The sequence below is a fragment of the Lactuca virosa genome, chromosome 2 (genome assembly GCF_052849685.1).
Source record: "Lactuca virosa cultivar CGN04683 chromosome 2, Lactuca_virosa_CGN04683_v6, whole genome shotgun sequence".
NCBI classification, from domain to species: Eukaryota; Viridiplantae; Streptophyta; class Magnoliopsida; order Asterales; family Asteraceae; genus Lactuca; species Lactuca virosa.
This window is the reverse complement of record NC_136427.1, coordinates 81,962,942-81,988,429: the sequence shown is the minus strand read 5'-3', so window position 1 is coordinate 81,988,429 and position 25,488 is coordinate 81,962,942. Positions and strand designations below refer to the sequence as shown.

General features: G+C 37.2%; 2 protein-coding genes and 2 long non-coding RNA genes across 4 annotated transcripts; 2 read left to right on the top strand and 2 right to left on the bottom strand.

Moving 5' to 3' along the window:
* Positions 1 to 6,296: 6,296 nt before the first annotated feature.
* Positions 6,297 to 9,935, bottom strand: LOC145157542 (putative disease resistance protein RGA3). Its single transcript, XM_079076568.1, has 3 exons — positions 7,663 to 9,935; positions 7,305 to 7,614; positions 6,297 to 7,128 (listed from the first exon to the last, which is right to left on the bottom strand). Exons 1-3 carry the CDS (start codon positions 9,785 to 9,787, stop codon positions 6,297 to 6,299), a joined length of 3,267 nt encoding a protein of 1,088 aa, XP_078932694.1. The 5' UTR covers positions 9,788 to 9,935.
* A 4,385-nt stretch (positions 9,936 to 14,320) lies between these two features.
* Positions 14,321 to 15,120, top strand: LOC145159223 (uncharacterized). Its single transcript, XR_013737558.1, has 3 exons — positions 14,321 to 14,376; positions 14,461 to 14,544; positions 15,104 to 15,120. It is a non-coding gene; the product is annotated as an uncharacterized LOC145159223 (long non-coding RNA).
* A 903-nt stretch (positions 15,121 to 16,023) lies between these two features.
* LOC145157541 (uncharacterized) lies at positions 16,024 to 23,146 on the bottom strand. Its single transcript, XM_079076566.1, has 4 exons — positions 21,827 to 23,146; positions 20,832 to 21,197; positions 19,197 to 20,745; positions 16,024 to 18,695 (listed from the first exon to the last, which is right to left on the bottom strand). The coding sequence occupies exons 1-4, from the start codon at positions 23,091 to 23,093 to the stop codon at positions 16,880 to 16,882; spliced, it is 4,998 nt and encodes a 1,665-aa protein (XP_078932692.1). The 5' UTR covers positions 23,094 to 23,146; the 3' UTR covers positions 16,024 to 16,879.
* A 207-nt stretch (positions 23,147 to 23,353) lies between these two features.
* LOC145156419 (uncharacterized) lies at positions 23,354 to 24,709 on the top strand. The gene is made up of 3 exons (XR_013736685.1): positions 23,354 to 24,174; positions 24,251 to 24,370; positions 24,440 to 24,709. It is a non-coding gene; the product is annotated as an uncharacterized LOC145156419 (long non-coding RNA).
* Positions 24,710 to 25,488: the final 779 nt, after the last annotated feature.

Here is a 25,488-nt window from a genome sequence, read left to right as displayed (position 1 = left end):
CTCAACTCGTTTAAGAAGGCAAAACAGTCAAACATTTCATGAGGCAAGGAAGTCAGGTTGTTGCAATGGCTAATAGACAAAGTCTTCAAAGAATGACACTGGTTAGGCAAATTGGTTATTCCTAAAAGACTATCACAACAGAAAATTTGTAAATATACGAGAGATGTGAGGCCTTGTATGCTCTTAATGGACACCAGAGCTGTGCAACGCGATATCTTTAAGGACACAAGAGGATGGGGATGGCATTCATTTAAGAGAATAATTTTTGGGCAATAAGTAATCTCCAACCTCTCGAGGACAGGCGATATCATTTTTGAGCTGTTGGGTTCTCCGTCTATTCACTTTTCCAGTCTTTCCATACGATCTAGTCGGAGCGATCTCAATGATGGAGACAAAGGCTTGGTTGATCCGGTAACATCGCAACTCCTTAAACATGTCAAGTTGTCCATTCCCAATAACTCAAGTTCCCGAAGATGTGGTAGGTGCTCAAGCGTCGGAAGAGAGAGGCAGCTGCTACATCCAGATAATCTAATCTCCACCAGCTTGTCAAGGGGCGTCCATTTCCCTTCAATATGGATTGCCATCTTCATCACCCAATCCGGAAAATTATCACCAGAAAAATTAATAATTGTCAATTTTTTTACATCTTGTGGGGGTTGCAAGCCTTCCAATACACCCACATCGTTTCCATTGGCACCTCCACGGTTCTAACTCCATTCGAATTGAATCTTGTATAAATTTTTCTTTCTAGATAAATCTGCCTTGACAGCATCCTCTTTGCTCCTAATATTTTCTAAATTGGAAATACGGAGCCTCCCACTAAGGTTATTCAAATGGCGTAGCTCTTCAATACCATGTCCCTTCCTTCTAAGCACTTTCACAGAAGGCAAATTTCGAATAAAAATCCACTGTCCTGCGATATTGGTGGGAATGTTTGAGTCGCACACAAAATATCGCAGGTTTATCAAATTTCTCGTGGCTTCTGGAAATTGCTTAATGTCATTAGGCAACTTTAGAGTTTGCAAGTGGTATAATTTACCAATCGATTCAGGAAGAACACGGATCTTCGTAGATGACAAATTAAGATACCTCAACCCTCCAATCGAATCGTCTATCTTCTCAATACTATCTCCTTTGATTTTAGGAAGCGTATGCACTTTAATCGTTGAAATGAAAACTTCTTCTCAACTTCACCTTTGATGAACAATGTATGCAAAGATCTAGCAACTGTATTCCTTTCAATCAACATAGAAACCTTGGCTGTGAATTCATCATCCTCGTTCTCTTCTTGGTAAAAAGCGAGATGTTTAACCTGAGGGATACATGCAATGTCGTCATTTGTCGCATCCACCAGACATAAGTTTTCATGTTTTGAAAGTGATAATGAAAGATCATGCACCAAATCATGTATGCTACAACGAGTGATGTGACCATACTCATCCCTTTCAACATCTTGGAACAATGAATTGCAAACCAAAATTTGAAAAATATCATTTCCCACATCCTCCACCTCCTTGTCTTTTTCCTCATCTGCTTGAACCAACCCTAAAGCCATCCAAAGTCGGACCAGTTCCTCCCTTTCCATAACCTTATCTTTCTTAAAGATGGAACAATATGCAAAGCATTGCTTGGCCATAGAATTGGGGAGATTATCAAAGCTCAGTTCCAAACTCTTTTGAACTTTCTTCGTTTCATCTTCTAGATCCCAAACTTTGCTATTTTTGACGGCCAACCACTTCTCCGGGTCATTGTAATTTTGCAACATACCTCCTATTACATTTAATAGCAACGGCAAATCACAACATTCCACTTTGAGAAATAATTAATTAATTAATATTTTATTAATTAATATGTCTTTTTCAGGACACAGGTTCTTTGTTAAAGAGACTGAGCATTCTGAAAGATCTTCAAACAGGTGGTGGTGGTGGTGAGTCAGTTTCAGAGGCTGATGTTGTAGAAGAAGAGCCCTTGATCACTGGCATGGAAACCTTCTCTGTTAATTACAAGGTAATCACCTTTAACATTTTCTTTCTTTCTTTCATTAATTGCAAGAAATAGCAACCTACTTTCATTCATTTGTCTTTTATAACATCTTACTATCATTTATTCCTATTATTACAACATTCTACTTTGAAAAAATCCATTTAGTTAGTTATTGCAATGTCATTCAAAAACAAATCATTTTCATTATTACAATGTTATAATTGGAATTAGGGTTTTGTGTTTTTTTTTTTCCGGATTAAACCTCAACTTTATTTTTTCATGAAAAAGACCTCTGGCCCTTTTAGTCATTTTTCTTTAAAAAAAGTTGTATAATGTGAGGTTTTTTTCAGGAAAAACTAAAAAATTCGAGGATTTATTTGGAAACATTTAGAAGGTTGAGGGGTTTTTTTTCAGAAGAAAAGACAAAGTTTAGGGTTTTTTTTTTTTTTTTTTTTTTTTTTTTTTTTTTTTTTGCAAAAAATGAAAATATATATCATGATGTGGTTTAATCCTGAAAAAACACAAAATATATGGTTTTTTATGAGATTAACCCATAAATGAAACTCCTTTACTAATTATCTAATTTTCTATTTTTATTATTATCAATTAAATGAAAGTGAGGTGTTATTGGTGTTGATACTGGCTTACACTCCAACATGCCAAACTTTTGAAGTATATCTCTTGTATACTTTTGTTGGCAGAGGAACAACCCTTCCTTTGTACGATCAACTTCTAACCCCAAGAAGTGTTTAAGCTCCCCCAACTCTTTCATTTGGAATCGCACCGATAGATTTTCTCTTGTTTGATGGATTTCTCTTTCGTCATCCCCGGTGATGATCAAGTCATCCACATAAACCAACACAATTGCCAACTTCCCTTCTTTTTCTTTGACGAACAGGCTTGAGTCTGCATGTGCAACTGAATAACCACTTCGGGTAAGAAACTCAGCAATCTTACCATACCAGGCTCTTGGTGCCTGCTTCAATCCGTAAAGAGTTTTTCTCAGCTAGCACACATGAGTGGGATTAACTGCATCCTCAAATCCCTTTGGTTGGTTCATGTAGATCGCCCGATCTAATTCTCCATGCAAGAAAGCATTCTTCACATCCATCTGCCATAATTTCCAGTCTTTACTAGCTGCAAGAGCTAGCAGCACCCGTACAGTAGTTATCTTCGCCACTGGACTAAATGTTTCATCATAGTCCAGTCCATATTGTTGTGAGAACCCTCGAGCCACCAAACGAGCCTTGTATCTTTCCATTGATCCATCTGTGCGTCGCTTTAGTTTATAAACCCACTTGCAGGAAATGGGTTTTATATCTCTTGGTCTAGGTACCAGTTCCCACGTTTGATTATGCTTTAAGGCTGTAACTTCTTCTTCCATTGCCTTCTGCCAAGCTTTATTCTTAATTGCTTCTTCATATGTCTCCGGCTCTTTAACACCGTCTTCTAAAATGGCCGCATTAGCATACTTGGGATTAGGCTTTCGGATTCTTTCCGTCCTTCGAAGTTGTGGAGGCGGCGTCTCCCTTTCACCGGCATCACTTGCTTGAGTTACTTCTTGCTCAATGACATCAGTATCACTCAGATCTTCAGGTGTATCAACACTTGACCAAATGTGTGCAGTTTGCTCCCCCATCTTTTGTTTTAAAACTTCTTCAATATTTTCCGAGTCTGGTAATACTTTCTTCTCTAAGGACCACCATGAAGATGCTTCATCGAACACTACATCTCTTGAAGTGTAGCATCTTCCGCTTGTTGGATCACAACACCTCCATCCTTTTCTTTGATTGTCATATCCAACAAATATACACCTGACTGCTTTCTTGTCAAACTTGCTACGTAAATGACTAGGTACAAATACGTAGCAGACACAACCAAATACTCGGAAGTAGCTAACAGTAGGTTTCATGTTCCATAGTGTCTCAAATGGTGAGATGAAACCTAACCTTGGTTGGGGAAGTTTATTGATCACATGGGCAGCAGTTCGCATTGCTTCAGCCCAAAATCTTCCTGGGACATTCTTCGCGTGTAGCATGCTTCGACAAATTTCTGCAAGATGTCGATTCTTTCTCTCAGCTACACCATTTTGTTGAGGTGTGTTGGCACATGTGAATTGATGACGTATACCACATTCTTTTAGATAGCTATTGAATTCTTCCGAGGTGTATTCTCCTCCATTGTCTGAGCGTAGACACCGAATCTTCTTTCTCACTTCTCCTTCGACCGTTGTCTTGAATTCTAGAAACTTTGAGAATGTTTCAGATTTTTCTTTCATGAAGAAAACCCACACATATCTCGAATAATCATCAATGAACGTCACCATGTACCGCATCCCGCTAATTGATGTCTGCTTGACTGGACCGAACACATCCGAGTGAATTAACTCTAGTGGCTTCTTTGCTCTAAAATTTGACTCCTTGTATGGTAATTGATGAGCTTTACCATACTGACATCCAGCACAAACATCTGTTTTAACTTCAAGTTGAGGTAAGCCACTGAGCATGGATTTCTCCATTATTACCTTCAACTTGTGATAACCAACATGTCCCAGTCGTGCATGCCATAGATCTGTTGTCTCGTTCTTACGAGTCTTATCTACATAGGCAGATTCTGCGGAGAGAACATAGATGGACTCCACTCTCCGTCCTTCCATTGTTGGCTTTTCTGATATTTTAAGATCTCGATAGACCTTCACATCTTGTGGGCCAAACAAGACGTAGTTTCCTGATGATGTTAGTTGCGATACCGATAACAAGTTCTTCTTCATACCTGGCACGTGATAGACATTATGTAGTGACACCATGTCAGATTTATTACCTGGCATGATCGTTGTTTTGCCAATCTGAGTAATTGGAAGTCGTGCATTGTTGGCTGTAAGTACCATGCGACTCCCTTTGTACTCCTTCACGTCTTGTAGTTTGTTCTGATCACCAGTCATGTGATTAGAGCATCCTGAATCAATGATCCAGTCATTCTCATAGTTGATACGCTCTCCCATCATTGCCATGAGCGCCAACTCGTTTTCTTCTATGACGCATAATGCCCCAGCATCCCATTCATCATCTATTTCCTTTTTGGAAGTTACGACATTGCTTTCCACAGACTTTTTCTTTGACCAACAATCTTTGGACATGTGGCCCCACTTTCCACAATTATTGCAGTTGCCTTCGAACCTCCTCCCCCGAGAACTCTTATTGTCGGTCTTTTGAGATCTCCATGGTTGTGAGGTTCCTGGCTGACTCTTCCCTTTGTCAGCATTTTTGTATCCTTCTTTAGAAGGTGGCTTGAAATTCCTCCGACTTTTACTTGTGTAGAGTGCTTCTTCTTCACTCTTCAGCGTGATGCCTCCCATTTGCTTAGCCATAGCTTCTTGGCTGGCCAACAAATTCTCAAACTCTACAAGTGATGGTTGAACGGGCCATCCTTGTACAGCAGTAATGAAGCTTCTATATTCCGGCCTCAGTCCATGGATGATGATCCTCTTCATTCGAGCTTCTGTAATGACGGATTGCGGATCTAGTTCAGTAATCTCCCGACATATCGACTTGACCTTGTGGAAATATTGAGCAATCGTCATGTCACGTTGTGAGATTGATAATAGCTCGTTCTCCAAAAGTTGTAGTCTTGTATCATTCTTCTTTGAGAAAAGCGTCACAAACGTGTCCCAAGCTTCTTTCGGTGTGTTCTCGTCCCGAATATGCTCCAACATCTCTTCTTCGATTGTGGTCTTCAAGGCAAACATTGCTTTGCCTGCTTTGATTTTCCATTTGCGTAGAGCGCCATTAACATCTTCCTCCGGAGGCGTGGTTTCGCTTCCGCCAACGACCTCCCATAGATCTTGTCCTTGTAAGTAGGACTTCATACATGTTTCCCATGTTTTGTAGTTGTTGTTGTTGAGTTTCTTGATTCCTCCGATGACTTGGAGATCACCCATCGTGTTGGTAGTACCTCGGTAATACCAAACAAGCTAGTTTCGACACTAAACTTGCAGAGTCACAAACTACTCACGATACAACGAGAATCACTCGTTCTCACTATCAAGAAACCTTGCTCTGATACCAGATTGTTGAACACGACTCTTTGTATGGGAAACAAGACTTTTATTTAGACATTTAAGAAGACCTTACACTTTGTGAGACTACTACACACTTTGCTCTCTTTGAGGCTTTCTTGGATGGTTAGATGTTGGATGAGCTCCACACCTATTTATAGGCCTCTTAGGAAGGTTCTAGATACTAGTATACACTTACTACATACTAGATAACTCTAGAACTATCTAACAACACCAACACACTCAAATACCTAATTAATTAACATTCTTCATTATTTAGTGTGACATCAGTTGCTTCCTGTGGTGCTCCCCGTCTAACTGTTTCTTTATTTAGCCCCTTGCATTCATTAAAGTTCAAATGTCGGATAGATGGCATGTTGGTTAACCACATAGGCAGCTCTTGTATTCCGAATCCATCTATTTCTAACCCATTGAGTGAGGTGAGGTGTTGTATTGCTTCAGGTATCGACTCCCAATGATCCCAACCTCTCAATTCTAACGAGTGAAGGTGGTCCCTTAACTTCTCGATGCCTTGGAGACTCGGGAAAGAATCGAGCTCCTTTGAGAACAGACCAACTCTCAACTCATTTAAGAAGGCAAAACAGTCAAACATTTTGTGAGGCAAGGAAGTCAGTTTGCTGCAGTTGCTAATTTGCAAAGTATTCAAAGAATGACACTGGTTGAGTAAATTGGTTATTTCTGAGAGACTAGGACACATGGCAATTTTTAAAGATTCAAGAGATGTGAGGCCTTGTATGCTCTTAATAGACACCAGACCTGTGCAGGCTCTAATTTCTAAGGAAACAAGAGGATGGGGATGACATTCATCTAAGAGAATAATCTTTGGGCAATCATTGATTTCCAACTTCTCGAGGACAGGCGATATCATTGTTGAGCTATTGGTTGCTCCATCTATCCACTTTTCCAGGCTGAACATACGCGATAGTTTCAGCGATCTTAACGATGGAGACAAAGGCTTTTTTAATCCAGTAACATCGGGACTACTTAAGAATGTCAAGCTGTCTATATCCTCCAACTCAAGATCCCGAAGATGTGGCAGGTTCTCAAGCGTTGGAAGAGAGAGGCAGCTCCTACAGATAAAGTGATTGACAGGCACCTCTTGATAGATAAAGATTCAAGAGATGTAAGGCCTTGTATGCTCTTAATTGACGCCAGACCAGGGCAGTTCTGGATAATTAAGGAAACAAGAGGGTGGGGATGGCATTCATCTAAGAGAATAATCTTTGGGCACCTCCAAATGACCAACTTCTCAAGGACAGGGGATATCATTTTTGAGCTGTTGGGTTCTCCATCTATCCACTTTTCCAGCCTTTTCATACCCATTAACCAGAGCGATCTCAACGATGGAGACAAAGGCTTGTTTGATCCGGTAACATTGGAACTCCTTAAGCATGTCAAGCTGTCCATACCCCCCAACCAAAGATCCCGAAGATGTGGAAGGTGCTCAAGGGTCGGAAAAGAGAGGCAGCTGCTACATCCATATAATCTGATCTCCACCAGCTTGTCAAGGGGAGTCCTTTTCCCTTCGATATGGATTGCCATCTTCGTTACCCAATCTGGAAAATTATCACCACAAAAATTTATAATTTTCAATATTTTAACACCTCCAGGGGGCTGCAAGCCTTCCAATACATCCTTGTCAACAACTCTGTTGGAGCCTTGATCATTCTCACTCCAATTGAACTCAATATCGTATAAATTTTTCTTTCTCGATAAATCTGCCTTGACAGCATCCTCTTTGCTCCTAACATTTTCTAGATCGACAATACAGAGCTTTCCAGTAAGGTTATTCAAATGGCGTAGCTCTTCAATACCATGTCCCTTCCTTCTAAGCACTTTGACGGAAGGCAATTTTCGGATAAGAGTCCATTGTCCCACAATATTGGAGGGAATGCTTTCGTCATAAATGAAATATCGCAGGCTTATCAAATTTCTCATGGTTTTTGGAAACTTGTTAACATGATAGCAATTTTGCAACTTCAGAGTTTGTAAGTGGTATAGTTTACCAATAGATTTAGGAAGAACACTAATATCCGTCTTTGACAAATCAAGATACCTAAGATGCACCAACTCTCCAATTGAATTGTCTAACTTCTCAATACTATCTCCGTTGAGTTTTAGGATGCGTATGCACTTTAATCGTTGAAATGAAAACTTCTTCCCAACTTCACCTTTGATGAACAATGTATGCAAAGTTCTAGCCACCGTCTTCCTTTCAATGAACATAAAAACCTCCGCTGCCAATTTGTAGTTCTGTTCTTGGTAAAAAGCGAGATGTTTAACCTGAGGGATACATGCAATGTCATCATTTATCGCATCCACCAGACATAAGCTTTCATGTTTCGAAAGTGATAATGAAAGATCATGCACCAGATCATGCATGCTACAACAAGTGATGTGACCATACTCATCCCTTTCAACATCTTGGAACAATGAATTGCTAACCAAAATTTGAAAAATATCATTTCCCACATCCTCCACCTCCTTGTCTTTTTCCTCATCTGCTTGAACCAACCCAAAAGCCATCCAAAGTTGGATCAGTTCTTCCCTTTCCATGAGTGTATCTTTCTTAAAGATGGAACAATATGCAAAGCATTGCTTAGCCATAGAATTAGGAAGATTATCAAAGCTTAGTTGCAAGCTTTTTTCAACTCTATCCCTTTCATCTTCTAGATCCCAGACTTTGCTATTTTTGATGGACAACCACTTTTCTGGGTCACTGTAATTTTGCAACATGCCTCCTATTACCTTTACTAGCAACGGTAAACCACGACACTTTTTCACAATATCACGCCCTATCTCCTCCAATTCGGTTAGTGGTGATTGACCTGGTAGAAACGATCTCTCTTTAAAGATGTACCAACAATGATCACTAGAAAGACCTTTTAAAGGACATGAATCCATCGCCATAGCCTTAGTTCCGATGTCAAGTTTCCGGGTAGTAACAAGAATGCTACTTCCAATTTGGGACTTCACATTTATCATAACACTCCTAAAGTCTTCCCAATATAATCTCTGTTCATCCCAGACATCATCCAGGACTAGCAAATATCTTTTTGAGCCCAACTTCTCTTCAAGATCTCGAACTAAATTGACCATTGTTTCCAACTTAGGTTTCTCTCCTGCAACAGATTCATAGATCTTTACGAGAAGTGTGTTGATATCAACCTTAACCGACACACACAACCAAGCTTTCACATCAAAATGTTGCTGGATTTTTGGCTTATTGTATACGGACTTAGCCAGAGTGGTCTTCCCCATCCCGCCCATTCCCACAATCGGAACAATCGTAAGCTTTTCTTCTTTTCTGGACTCCGTTAAAAGGTGTATGATGCGCTCTTCATCATCCTCCCTCCCAACAACTTTGAATTCGCCTAAATTTGGATCTGTCTCCGGGTAGGGACGATCTCGAACAGCAGGGCCAGGCTGTTCATTTTGTAGTCCCAACTCGTTTGCTTGTTTATTGATTTGAGACAACTTTTCGTTGATGTTTTTGATTTTATGACCCATTTCACTACGAAAGAAAAGCTTTTTCAAGCTTGGGAGAGAGGGTACCTTTATTGCCACCCGATCTCGATTCTTTACCTCACGCCTCAACATTTCATAGTGAACCTCATCCACCACATCATCAGCTTCACCAACCACATCTTTTAGCTGTTTCAGCCACTCCATCACACCATGTTTTTTACCTTTCTGAATCTCGGCATCCTGTAACTTGGCACGAATCATTTACAAGGTCCGTTCAAGTGTGTACAACTTCTCTTTGTAACCCCAAGCAAGGGCGATTTCGTTGGCAGCTATGGATGCTACCTTTTTCAGGATCGCCTCGGCAGTAACAGTAACTAAAGCGTCGGCCATTTTCAAATTTCAATGGTGTGTGTATGTGTGTTTGAGAGAAGAGAGATAGAAAGAGAGAGTGAGTCGATGAGAGAGCGTGAAATATAAAGTCACAGAATTCAAAACTCACAACCCAATAAAACGACATGGAAAACTGAAAAGATGCTTTAACATATTCAATCTTAATTTTATCTTAAAGAATTCAATATAATATTTACCCATATATAACAATTATTGTTTCTCTTTCTACCCATTAAATTCTCTGTGGATAACTAATGCTAAAAGAATATCCGAGAAAATGGAAGAAAAAAATAAATAAGGACATATTTGTAAACAAATATATGCTTATGGGAAAATACACAATTTCCTGACTTTTTTTTCTGCATAAAGAGTTCGATGCAATAAATATAATACATAAATAAACAAAAGTACATTGCATTTTTTTTTTCAAATTTACGTTTTTATTTATTTGAGTTTAAAAAGATTGAGTATTCTCAAAAATCTTCAAACAGGTGGTGAGACAGTTTCAGAGCCCGATGCTGTAGAAGAGCCCTTGATCACTGGTATGGAAACCTTTTCTGTTAATTACAAGGTAATTAAACACACCTTTTGGTAAGCTATTTATGTTCAATGCTATTGCTGCCTATTATATGATAGTTTTTACTGAATATAATTATAAATAATGATATAGATTCTTAGATATTTGATATCGACAGTAATGCAACTTTGAACATTCTAAGTTCTGGAAACTACAGTGAGTGATAAATTTACTAATACAATAACAAGCTATTCAATAGGAATCATTGACTATGTAAGATAAATATAACAGTATAACACATTTTAGTGTCAGGGTTGCATGAATTTACTATTTTTCTATGTAATAAATAATTATTTTTCAGAGAATTATCAAGCCATGCATCAATTTCGACTAGGAAGACTCTCAATACAAGGATTATGGTTATATTGTCAGGTACTTTTTTATAAACTTCATTTTTTGTTTATATATTTACAAATTAAGATGAGTATCTTCTTTTTTGGTTTCATGATTCATATTTGTTGCCTTTTTACCTATTTGCAGCCAATGATGGGATCAATGCAAGCATTATCAACAGTAATAAGAAAGGCATCAGCAAGTAATTTTGTAGGTTCTGCAGTTCTTAACCTTTTACAGAGTCAGGTAAGTATCTCAATAAAATAAACTAAAATATATTATATGCTATTTATTTATATATTTTAAATTTAACCAGGCCAAGATTATGGCTGGTAACTATTTGGTGAGATCATTGCTTGAGAAGATGATAGAGTCCGCAAATTCTGCTTATCTTGGCATACTTGAAAGGTATATATAAAGTCACAATGCCCAATAATATACTCCAAAAAGTACTATTTTACCCCTTTACCAATATAGAAAGTGTGTTGCTATTTTCTGCAATTTTCCCATAACATACTCAATATTGTCCATATATATTTGCATATATGCAGGTGGGTGTATGAAGGAGTTATTGATGATCCTCATGATGAGTTCTTCATTGCTGAGAACAAATCTCTCCAAAAAGTACTATTTATTTTTACCCCTCCTACAAATTTTTCCAAAAAGTACAAACATGCTAAAAAGTACGATTTTACCCCTGCTGTTATAGGAGAGTCTGACCGAAGATTATGATGCTATGTATTGGAGACAAAGATACAGTCTGAAAGATGATATCCCTTTTTTCCTTGCAAATTCAGCTGAAACCATTTTAACAACAGGGAAATCTTTGAATGTCATGAGAGAATGTGGCCACACTGTTCAGGTCTTGTTTCTTTCTGCAACTTTCATTTAATCACGTTTTTCATCCCTTTGTTTTGTTGATTCTTACAAATGTGGTCCAATCGTTTGATTTTTAACTTCTTGGTCCTTAAAACGCTGTTTTGTCAATGCTTTAGGGACCCAGAATTTAAAAAATCAAAGTAGCTGTCACACCCCGAAACCGATGGCGGAAACGTTCCGGGGCGGAGGACGTCATGTGTAGCATCACAACCAATGAATAACAGCAATCATAGCAACACAACCATTACAGTGAATACTTAAATAAAAATGTTTACATCAGTTGAAACTTTGTCTGAAACTTTGTTTGAATTACATCCAATAGCTTTGTATAGTATAAACATAAAACTCTTTTTGCTCCAGTTCCTCGAAAATCCAGCAAGTACCTGTCTACTGATTTCCTGAGAATACAAGCAGTTTGAAAGAGTATCAGCATAAAGCTGGTGAGTTCATAAGCGGTGGTTTGTAGTGAAAATCGTTGATGAGTTCGTAAAATGTTTGTATAGTTCCAAGAAAATCCGATATTTTCTTTAGTGAAAATGTAGTGTTCTCAATTCTGTATAAAACCATGAATGTTTGTCACTGAAAACTGTAGTGATATGCGAAATTATTACTTCATGTGACTAGCTAATGCTAATCATGATGTAATAGTATTTCGTGCGTGCAACCATTGTATGTTCGTTTCTATTTGAAAACCCTGAAAGTTCTCCAGTTGTAGTGTGTATTAGTTCTATTTAGTGTAAATAAAACTGTTGAAGAGTGTCAAGTTGTAAACTAAAGATGATTTATACATATTGTGAGTCGTATAACCATGCTTGATATGACTAGAGACCTTTCCAACGGTCTTCAGGCCTCGAGTTAAATGACATTTGTCACCCTAGGTATGCCTGCCCAACTGTAGCTAGCAGTTCGGGTGTGGGATTGTCAGTCCTGAATAGATCTATTCACAAATCTCACGCTCTCCCTCCAGGAGACTCTGGTTATACTATGGTAGGATTTATCCCTGTACACCTAAGGGTACAGTAGTGAAGTAGCGCCTCACAGTATCGTATAATCTAGTTTACATGTAGTGTAGTAGCGTTCTACCGTAGTGAAAATCCGTATGTATACCATATATAGTGATAATTACAGTTATGAATACCATGATAAAGTAGTGATGTAAACTGTAAACGGTTTCTGTCTTAGTGCATATGTTTAGTAGTGAAAGTTTCTATACTTGATATGTGTTAGAAAAATCCCAAACTATACCGATTATAGTTTGCATGTAAAACGTAGCGAATAGCGTGTTCGGAAAAAATTATGCAATTTTAGTGAAAACGTCCCTTATGCTCAGCATAGTACAAAAGGGATTTAAAGTATGAGATTTGCATAAGTTTTATGTATATTCTTGAAAACATTTATGTTTAGCTTGTATTCCCCCCTGAAAACATTAAAAATACAGAAAATGTAGGGGTATGAACTCACAGTTGTTGCGTGAAATCGTTGACTGAAATGAAGATCCTCGAGTTGTTGCACGTGACACTTAACGGAATCCTATTATCAAATAAATACATATATGTATCTAAATTAGTGATTTCGTTAGACAAAGTGTCAGAAGAACACTTGTGTTCGGTTGAGGAATGTTACCGGGACTGATCGAATCGATGAAAGTGGGTTTTCAGCCAAAAGCACCACTTAAAAGGTGTTTACGGCCGTGAACAAGGGTTTACGGTTGACAAACAGTTTACGGTTTCTGAAGGCTTGGTGAGTTTACGGTCGTAAACTCAAAAACAGAGTTTACGGTCATTGAAGGCTTGGACCGTAAACTCAAGAACAGGGTTTACGGTCTTTGAAGGCGGACCGTAAACTCAAGAACAGTGGTGCTGATTTCGAAGAGATAAGTGCTCCAGACGCCCCGAAGTGACTCCAAACGGTGTTTCTCGATGTTTCCCGAACTTTGAAGGTGTTTTTAGGTGTTTACGGTCAAGGTTCTTAGAGAGAGAAGGAGAGAGTTTTCGGCCAGAAATGTTCAAATGAAGGTGGAGGTCTCGTATTTATAGGGGTTTTGTGGTCGGTGGTGGGGGGGGGGGGGTCCACTCTTTACTGGCCGTAAACTCACTTAGGCCGGAATTGATTGATTTTTCGAAATATTCGGGTTTCCGCATGATTTTTGGTTCCGACTCGTAAATAATTTAATTACATATAATTAGGTTATTGTCTAAACCAAGAAGTTTGACGGAAAAGTTAATGAATTCGAAATTTTATTAACGGAAATCGCGTAACGGAAACAGACAAGGTTTGGGGTGTCACACTAGCGAACCATATTTGTAAAATTCAACAAACCACAGGGACGAAAAATGTAAATTAACCATATTATTGTTGGTATTAGAGAGGCTTTTATATGTGTTTTATAGGTGCCTGCATTGGAGAATTCAAAATTGATGAACTTTGGGTCGAATGATCATTATCTTGAATGCATTAAATCTGCTTATGATTTTGCTAGTGGCGAATTACTAAATCTCATGAAGGACACGGTGGGGTTATTTTCATTTTTTTTTAAATCTTTTTTTTTCCTGATGGGTGCATGTTGTAGTTCTTTTAACAATATTCAGTGACCAATTATTATTTTGAATGTTGACAGTATGACCTGATTGCAAAGCTGCGTTCTATTAAGCATTATCTTCTTCTGGATCAGGTTAAATTTTGATTGTTATGTTTTTGTAGTTTAAAGTTTTTGAATTGAAATTAATAATTATATTTGATTGAGTTACAAATACAGGGTGATTTCTTGGTTCATTTTATGGATATTGCACGTGATGAACTTGATAAAACACCAAATGAGATCTCTGTTGAGAAGCTTCAGGTCTTTCTCCATTTACCTCATATTATCTAAGTAAAAAAAAACCAGAGTATATTTTGGGCAATTATTGTGATTACACCACTGATACTTTTTTCTTTCCAATCAAACCATAAAAGTTAAGATATTTTCCCAAACTAACCATTCTAATTCTCCAAATTAACCATTTTTGACCTATGGTTAAACTGGAAATATGTCTGAAACTTTAATGGTTTTTTTTATTGTAAAAAAATAAAGTAGAAATGGTTGGTTAAACTGCAAAATTGCCCAAAATATAATGTTGTTTCTGTAATTTGCCCTTATTTGTATCATCCATATGTATAGTTAGGGATAAAAGTTATCCATATATAAGAATTGAATTATCATTTCTCACTCTGTTTTTACCCATTAAGTTCTATCTGAGAAAATAAATGACATTTGTAAACAGATGACTTATAGAAAAATACTCAATTTCCTGACTTTCTTTCTGAATAAAGAGTTTGATGCTCTGAATATAATACACAAATAAATGAAAATGAAAGCACACTGCTATTTACATTTTAATCTATTTGAGTTTAATTTTCAGTCTCTGTTGGACCTTGCATTGCGTTCCACAGCAGCTGCAGCAGATCCTTTGAATGAAGATGTCACATGTTATGTGGTCAGTTTCATTTATTCCCATTACAACATAACATTCCACTTTTAGAAATAATTAATTAATTTTTTATGCCTTTTTCAGGACATAGGTTCTTTGTTAAAGAGACTGAGCATTCTGAAAGATCTTCAAACAGGTGGAGGTGGTGGTGAGACAGTTTCAGAGGCTGATGTTGTAGAGGAGCCCTTGATCACTAGTATGGAAACCTTCCCTGTTAATTACAAGGTAATTATCATTATCAACACTCCTTTAACATTTTCTTTCTTTCTTTCATTTAATGCAAGAAATAGCAACCTACTTTCATTCATTTGTTTACTATAAATTTATAACATCTTACTATCATTTATTCCTATTACAACATTCTACTTTGAAAAAATCCATTTAGTTATTTATAGCAATGTCATTCAAATACAAATCATTTTCAATATGACAATGTTATAACTGGAATTGGGGTTTTAATCTCACAAAAGACCTTATATTTTGTGTTTTTTTTTCCGGATTAAACCTCAACTTTATTTTTTCATGAAAAATACCTCTGACCCTTTTAGTCATTTTTCTCTAAAAAAAGTTGTATAATGTGAGGTTTTTTTCAGGAAAAACTAAAAAAGTCGAGGATTTATTTGGAAACATTTAGAAGGTTGAGGGTTTTTTTCGGAAAAAAAAGACAAAGTTGAGGGTTTTTTCGCAAAAAATGAAAAAATATATCATGAAAAAAATAAAGATGAGGTCTAATCCGGAAAAAACACAAAATATATGGTCTTTTATGAGATTAACCCATAAATGAAACTACTTTACTAATTATCTAATTTTTTATTTTTCTAATTATCAATTAAATGAAAGTAAGTTGTTATTTTTGTTACAGGTTCAATGGCCATTATCTCTTGTGATATCAAGAAAAGCTCTGACAAAATATCAATTAATTTTTCGATTTCTGTTTCATTGCAAACATGTTCACAGACAGCTTTGTGCAGCTTGGCAACTACATCAAGTATGAGACTAAATATCCCTGATATGAATATTTATTAAAAAAATAAAAATATCTCCTTTTAATTTTACTATTTATATTTTTTGTAATTATGATTTTCTTGTTGTTGTTGTAGGGTGCACGTGCACGTGATATGCATGGAACAGCAATCTCTACATCATCAATACTCTGCAGGAATATGCTTAAATTTATATATAGCCTTCTACATTATCTAACCTTTGAGGTAAAAGTAAAACCATGTTCTTATGTTTATAAAATAACAATGTACTTACATTTCCTTACCAATTAAGGGGCTGTTTCTTTTTGACTTGAGGAAATGGAAGTAAAAAGTAAATGAGGTAAGTACTCTCTCATGTTAGAAATTGATGAATATTCTGAATTTTTTTCGGAATGTAAGGGTAAAATGGTCATTTAGTCAGACAGATATCATTATCTGTTCAGTCACTTTACCCATACATGACTTAATGGGGCCTGAAGTCATGTCTCCATTAAGTGAAAAAGAAATATAGTCATATAATATAGAAGGTTTGTGAATTTGTTCTAATAATAATAATAAGTTTTTGGGGTGAATGCAGAAATTTGTTCTAATTATAATAATAAGTTGCTTCCTGTGGTGCTCCCCGTCTAACTGTCTCTTTATTTAGCCGCTTGCAGTTAAAGAAAAATAAATGTCGGATAGATGACATGCTGGATAACCACATGGGCAGTTCTTGAATTCCGAATCAATATATGTATAACCGAGTCAGTGAGGTGAGGTGTTGTATTTCTTCAGGTATCGACTCCATATGATCCCAACCTCTCAATTCTAACGAGTGAAGGTGGTCCCTTAACTTCTGGATGCCTTGGAGACTCGGGAAAGAATCGAACTCCTTTGAGAACGGACCAACTCTCAAATCATTTAAGAAGGCAAAACTGTCGAATGATTCATGAGGCAAGGAAGTCAGGTTGGTGCAATATCTAATATACAAAGTCTTCAAAGAATGACACTCGTTGGGCAAATTGGCTATTCCTAAAAGACTATCGCACCTGAAGATATTTAAAGATTCAAGAGATGTAAGGCCTTGTATGCTCGTAATGGACACCAGACCACTGCAATTATATATATATAAGGAAACAAGAGGATGGGGATGGCATTCATCTAACAGAATAATCTTTGGGCAATTCTCTATCACCAACTTCTCGAGGACAGGCGATATCATTTTTGAGCTGTTGGGTGCTCCATCTATCCACTTTTCCAGTCTGTACATACAATTTAGTTTGAGCGATCTCAACGATGGAGACAAAGGCTTGGTTGATCCGGTAACATCGCAACTCCTTAACCATGTCAAGTTGTCCATTCCCAATAACTCAAGTTCCCGAAGATGTGGTAGGTGCTCAAGCGTCGGAAGAGAGAGGCAGCTACTACATCCAGATAATCTAATCTCCACCAGCTTGTCAAGGGGCGTCCATTTCCCTTCAATATGGATTGCCATCTTCATCACCCAATCTGGAAAATTATCACCAGAAAAATTAATAATTGTCAATTTTTTTACATCTCGTGGGGGTTGCAAGCCTGCCAATACACCCACATCGTTTCTGTTGGCACCTCTGTCGTACTCACTCCAAATGAATTCAATCTTGTTTAAATTTTTCTTTCTATATAAGTCTGCCTTGACAGCATCCTCTTTGCTAATGACGTTCTCAAGATGTGAAATACAGAGGCTTCCAGTAAGGTTATTCAAATGGCGGAGCTCTTCAATACCATGCCCCTTCCTTCCAACCACTTTGACGGAAGACAGTTTTCGAAGATAAATCAACTGTCCCAGGACATAGGTGGGAATATCTTTATCACACATGAAATACCGCAGGCTTATCAAATTTCTCATGGCTTCTGGAAACTTGAGATCATCACAACCTTGCAACTTCAGAGTTTGCAAGTGGTATAATTTACCAATCGATTCAGGAAGCACACTGATCCTGGTAAATGACAAATCAAGATACCTGAGATGCACCAACCCTCCAATTGAATCGTCTAACATCTCAATACTAAATCCGTTGAGTTTTAGGATGCGTATGCACTTTAATCCTTGAAATGAAAATTTCTTCTTGACTTCAACTTTGATAAACAATGTATGCAAAGTTCTAGCCACTGTATTCCTTTCAATCAACATAGAAACCTTGGCTTTGAAATTATCATCCTCGTTCTGTTGGTAAAAAGCGAGATGTTTAACCTGAGGGATACATGCAATGTCATCATTTGTTGCATCCACCAGACAAAAGCTTTCATGTTTTGAAAGTGATAATGAAAGATCATGCACCAGATCATGCATGCTACAATGACTGATGTTACCATACTCATCCCTTTCAACATCTTGGAACAACGAATTGCTGACCAAAATTTGAAAAATATCATTCCCCACATCCTCCATCTCCTTGTTTCTTTCCTCATCCGCTTGAACCAACCCTAAAGCCATCCAAAGTTGAACCAGTTCTTCCCTTTTCATGACCTTATCTTTCTCAAAGATGAAACAATATGTGAAGCATTTGTTGAACACGACTCTTTATATGGGAAACAACAAGACTTTTATTAAGACGCTTAAGAAGATCTTACACTTTGTGAGACTACTACACACTTTGCTTTCTTTGAGGCTTTCTAGGATACTTGGATGTTGGGATTGATTTGGAGCAAATGAGCTCCATACCTATTTATAGGTGTTTCCACCTCCTTATAGGAAGTTTCTAGATCTACATACATTCATGACTATTCTAGAACTATCTACCATATTCTATATTAATTACAAGCTTTTATATGTTTCTAGAATATTCTATAATGTCCTAGATAAGTATAGACATTCTTGTGCCTTCCATAGTGTTCTAGAATGTTCCATAGCCTTCCAGGGTCTTCCATCTCATTCTAGAGTATTCTAGAATCTTCTGGCATCTTCTAGACTTCTCCATAGAATTCCATAATGTTCTAGAATCTTCCAGATCATTCTAGAACATGCTAACTTCTTCTAGACAATAACATGATTCTATCAGGCTAGTGATGACCTTCAACACTCCCCCTCAGCACTAGCCCCCATTCTTCGTATCATGTTGAGCTGACATCTAAAACCTTCACTTTTTCCTTTACTTAGCCCTTTGGTGAATAATTTCGCTATTTGTTTATCAGTCTTGATCTGTCGCATATTGACTTCTTCCTTGAGAACTTTTTCTCTTCCACATGCTTGGTTTTTTCTTAGTTGTTGTAGTCGTTGCTTCGTATATTGTTTTCGTAGTTGACAACGACATTCGTGGTTGCATTTTCTTGCAGCATAATATTGTTCCTGACTTTGTTGAACTGTCTTGTGTAGTTTCTTATGCCTCCCTTTGAGAAACTTGTAAGCATGTGAGTTGTCCCTTTTACAAGCTTTGGAAAATTTCCACAATATTAACATGTTATGACGTGATCCCTTATTGATCTGCTCATCTTGTTTAGATGTTGCTCTGTTGAGAAATTCTACTTTGCTCTTACGAATTAATGTGTTTTTCTTCTTTTTCGCCTTATCCAGTTTCTCCATCACATGTTCCATTTTTCGTCTAAGATGAGACTTTTTATGCAACTCTAGTGATGTCATGTTATTATTCTCCTTCGGAGCATCCATCTTCCAATGAACGTCTTCCTCCTCCAAAGTTGTCATAAACTTTGTCTCGCTCTTCTTGAGACCTTTGTTGAGTTTCATAGTTGATAGCATTCGGGATCCAATCATATTCCTCTTCAAGGGTACAATGTGAATTATTGAACCCTTGGTGATACGCATGATATCATCTCTCTCAAATGACCAGGGTCGTACGTTGTCTAGGAAATCCATTCCCAATACCATACGACAGTCATCCATATGCACCACTGTCAAGTCTATGGTGCCTTCCCATTCTGCTATCTTAAGAGGTACTCCATATGCAACACCAATGATAGGCTTGGATAAAGAGTTGACGACTTTCAACCGGCCTGGATTTTTGGTGTATTTGATGCCCAACTTTTTAGCTTCATCTTTAGCAAGGAAATTATGAGATGCACCTGTATCTACCAAAGCGTTGGTGTATCCTCCATTTACCCTGACATCCACGAACATTAGCCTTCCTCTTTTAGTCTTATTCTCTTCTATAGCACATAGTGCCTCAACATCCCATTCATCCTCTACTTCCTTTTTGGAAGTTACTACATTGTTTTCCACAGACTTTTTCTTTGACCAACAATCCTTGGACATATGGCCCCACTTTCCACAATTGTTGCAGTTGCCTTCGAACCTCCTCCCCCAAGAACTCTTATTGTCGGTCTTTTGAGATCTCCATGGTTGTGAGGTTCCTTGCTGACTCTTCCCTTTGTCAGCATTTTTGTATCCTTCTTTAGAAGGTGGCTTGAAATTCCTTCGACTTTTACTTGTGTAGAGTGCTTCTTCTTCACTCTTCAGCGTGATGCCTCCCATTTGCTTAGCCATAGCTTCTTGGCTGGCCAACAAATTCTCAAACTCTACAAGTGATGGTTGAACGGGCCATCCTTGTACAGCAGTAACAAAGCTTCTATATTCCGGCCTCAGTCCATGGATAATGATCCTCTTCATTCGAGCTTCTGCAATGACGGATTGCGGATCTAGTTCAGTATCTCCCGACATATTGACTTGACCTTGTGGAAATATTGAGCAATCGTCATGTCACGTTGTGAGATTGATAATAGCTCGTTCTCCAAAAGTTGTAGTCTCGTATCATTCTTCTTTGAGAAAAGCGTCACAAACGTGTCCCAAGCTTCTTTCGGGGTGTTCTCATCCCGAATATGCTCCAACATCTCTTCTTCGATTGTGGTCTTCAAGGCAAACATTGCTTTGCCTGCTTTGATTTTCCATTTACGTAAAGCACCATTAACGTCTTCCTCTGGTGGCGTAGTTTCGCTTCCACCAACGACCTCCCATAGATCTTGTCCTTGTAAGTAGGACTTCATACATGTTTCCCACGTTTTGTAGTTGTTGTTGTTGAGTTTCTTGATTCCTCCGACGACTTGGAGATCACCCATCGTGTTGGCAGTACCTCGGTAATACCAAACAAGCTAGTTTCGATACTAAACTTGCAGAGTCACAAACTACTCACGATACAACGAGAATCACTCGTTCTCACTATCAAGAAACCTTGCTCTGATACCAGATTGTTGAACACGACTCTTTATATGGGAAACAACAAGACTTTTATTAAGACGCTTAAGAAGATCTTACACTTTGTGAGACTACTACACACTTTGCTTTCTTTGAGGCTTTCTAGGATACTTGGATGTTGGGATTGATTTGGAGCAAATGAGCTCCATACCTATTTATAGGTGTTTCCACCTCCTTATAGGAAGTTTCTAGATCTACATACATTCATGACTATTCTAGAACTATCTACCATATTCTATATTAATTACAAGCTTTTATATGTTTCTAGAATATTCTATAATGTCCTAGATAAGTATAGACATTCTTGTGCCTTCCATAGTGTTCTAGAATGTTCCATAGCCTTCCAGGGTCTTCCATCTCATTCTAGAGTATTCTAGAATCTTCTGGCATCTTCTAGACTTCTCCATAGAATTCCATAATGTTCTAGAATCTTCCAGATCATTCTAGAACATGCTAACTTCTTCTAGACAATAACATGATTCTATCAGGCTAGTGATGACCTTCAACAGCATTGCTTAGCCATAGAGTTGGGAAGATTATCAAAGCTCAGTTCCAAACTTTTTTGAACTCTCTCCCTTTCATCTTCTAGATCCCAAACTTCGCTATTTTTGATGGCCAACCACTTCTCAGGGTCACTGTAATTTTTCAACATACCTCCTATTACATTTAATAGCAAAGGCAAACCACAACACTTTTTGGCAATATCACGCCCTATCTCCTCCAATTCAGGTTGTGGTGATTGTCCTGCTAAAAAGGCCCTCTCTTTAAAGATATTCCAACAATTATCATTAGAAAGACCTTTTAAAGAACATGCATCCATTGACATAGCCTTAGTTCCGATGTCAAGTTTCCTGGTAGTGACAAGAACGCCACTTCCAATTTGTGACTTCACATTTATCATAACTCTCCTAAAATCTTCCCAATATAATCTCTCTTCGTTCCAAACATCATCCAGGACTAGAAAGTATCTTTTTGCTCCCAACTTGTTTTCAAGATCTCGAACTAAATTGACCATTGTTTCCGACTTAGGTTTCTCTCCTGCAATAGATTCATAGATCTTTGCCAGAAGTGTGTTCATGTCAACCTTAATCGACACACACAACCAAGCTTTCACATCAAAATGTTGTTGGATTTTTGGATTATTGAAGACGGACTTAGCCAGAGTGGTCTTCCCTATCCCGCCCATTCCCACAATAGGAACAATCGTAAGTTTTTCTTCTTTTCTTGCCTCGGTTAAAAGGTGTATGATGCGCTCTTCATCATCCTCCCTCCCAACAATTTTGAATTCGCCTAAATTTGGATCTGTCTCCGGGTAGGGTCGATATTGAACAACAGGGCCACGCTGTTCATTTTGTAGTCCCAACTCATTAGCATCCTTATTGATTTGAGACAACTTTTCGTTAATGTTTTTGATTTTATGACCCATTTCACTACGAAAGAAAAGCTTTTTCAAGTTTGGGAGAGAGGGTACCTTTATTGCCACCCGATCTCGATTCTTTACCTCACGCCTCAACATTTCATAGTGAACCTCGTCCACCACATCATCAGCTTCACCAACAACATCTTTTAGCTGTTTCAGCCACTCCATCACACCATGTTTTTGACCTTTCTGGTTCTCGGCATCCTGTAACTTGGCACGAATCATTTTCAAGGTCCCTTCAAGTGTGTACAACTTCTCTTTGTAACCCCAAGCAAGGGCGATTTCATTGGCAGCTATGGATGCTACCTTTTTCAGGATCGCCTCGGCAGCAACAGTAACTAAAGCGTCGGCCATTTTCAAATTTCAATGGTGTGTGTATGTGTGTTTGAGATAGGAGAGATAGAAAGACAGAGAGAGGGTGAAATACAAGCTCACAGAAATCAGGGCAATCCTATATGTATGGTTAGGAATAAAAGTTATCCATATATAAGAATTATTGTTTCTCTTTCTAGCCATTAAATTCTCTAAGGATAACTAAAAGAATCTGTGAAAAAGGAAGGAAAAAATAAATGAGGGCATATTTTGTTATCCATCCACAGAATTTTATAGTTAGTTGACAATTATGCCCTTAGTTTAAATTAAGAGATATTGGAGAGAGAGAAACCCAAGGATTTACTTCCAAACTCACGACGCTCCTTCTTCCTCAGTAGGCGCCGTGGCAATCTTTCTACAGAGCTGCCTAACCAATCTGCCATGTCAAATAAATCTCATTCGCTAATCCATCATTCATGTCACAAGGAATGCCACATGTATATGTCGATAATACACAACAAAATTGTTTCATAATACAGGATTGAGGAACACAAAGAGACGTCTTCACTCTTCTAGTTCCAACATCCCAATTCGTTTATGTTGGTTCATATTAGTTCTTTTATGTTCAATTATATTTTATTACATAAGTATATTATATGTTTGTTTATGCTTATAGATGTTCAATTATATTTGTTTATAATATGCTTGAATTAGTATCGAATAACATATCTTCATTTTTTTAATAGAAGGGTATAGTAACGAGATATCTTCATTTACTAACAAAAGGGTATAGTGCATAAAACTAGCTGCAGACACACGCCTCAATACATCTTTAAAATGTCCATGGTGGCTTTTACGTTAATGACTTCATATTTGTTTGCAAGAGTCATCTAGTCGCATAAGATATAACAGAAACTAATTCTAAACAGTACTGGTATCTAAAGCATTCATGATGACTTTTTAAACTGGAAAATTTCTTTAAGAAATCAACCAATCAATATGTTAATTCCAGTCTTAGTTTTTTACTTTGAAAAATCTTTTTGACCAGACCAGACTTTTCAGAACTCTTCGTGGGCATACTGCTTCAGTTCAAAGCCTTGCATCACAGCCTAATGGCAATTTGGTAATTTTTTCTTTTTCTCAATAATCTTTAATGATTTACATTGTTGCCACTATCTCACCTCTCTCCTCCATTACAGATATGTTCAGGTTCTTGGGAATGCAGAATCAACGTGTGGCAAACAGAGTGTAATGAAGCAGCTATTGTATCAGTAAAGAAAAGGAAAAAAGGGAACAAGGAAGAAGAATCTCAATCAAAGGTATATTTTTATATTTTAATTTATATTTTCATTAAGTTTATTGATAATTTGGTTAAAAAATAAATATAGGGGGAGGCTGTATCTACACTTGTGGGCCATACTCAATGTGTATCTTCAGTTGTTTGGCCTGAATATGGAACAATTTATTCAGCATCATGGGATCGGTGCACATCCCATTATGGTACATGAGATGTTGATGGTTTATTTAGATGTTTTTTTTTTCAATATAATCCAAGGTTTTTTCCCCTTGGTTATGGGTTACCTAAGAACATCCATGATAAAATGGTAGACTTTTTTTGTTGAGCTTTTTCGTGACGCATCTCATCAATTTAAAAAGCTCAAAATGCCTCCACATTTGGAATTTTTTTAATCAAATAATGGGACCTATAAGTCCTGTTTTTGTTGTTTTATTGTTGTTTGTAGAAGTTTTTGTTTATATTTGGTTGAAAAAACATATATATATATATATATATATATATATATATATATATATATATATATATATATATATATATATATATATATAGAACATACTATATTTATTAAAGAAGTTCGTGATATGAACTATTTAAAAAATGTATTTGATTGGATAAGTTTGTCATATTTGTTTTCCTTACATTCAAAAGTTATTTGATCTCGTAAACAATTAAAATACTTATATCGTGGACATGTTCTGTTATTTATAATATATATCTTTACTACTTTGACCTGTAATAGGTAAATTGATTATTTCTCTAGAACATGAAACAAAGTGGTTCTCTAATTAAGTGAATCCAATAAAAATAAATTAATCAATTATAATTGTGTCAGGTCGGGTCGTAGACCTTAAAAACTGAACTGAATAATTTAACCAGTTAAACCGAAAACCTATCAGGTCACCAATATTGATTCAAAAACTTAAACAAATTGGTTGCAATTATACAGAAGAAACTGTGTGGTTTAGTGAAAAACTGGCTAAACCAATAGCATATACCGGTAAAAAAATCTACTATATTTTATCAATTTAAAGTTAGGCACAAGGAACATGTATAAACTAGATATATAATTTAAAGTTACAATTTCATAGCACACCTGTGTTATATACTTCAACTGAATCTCCGCAGTTGACAAAGAATGCA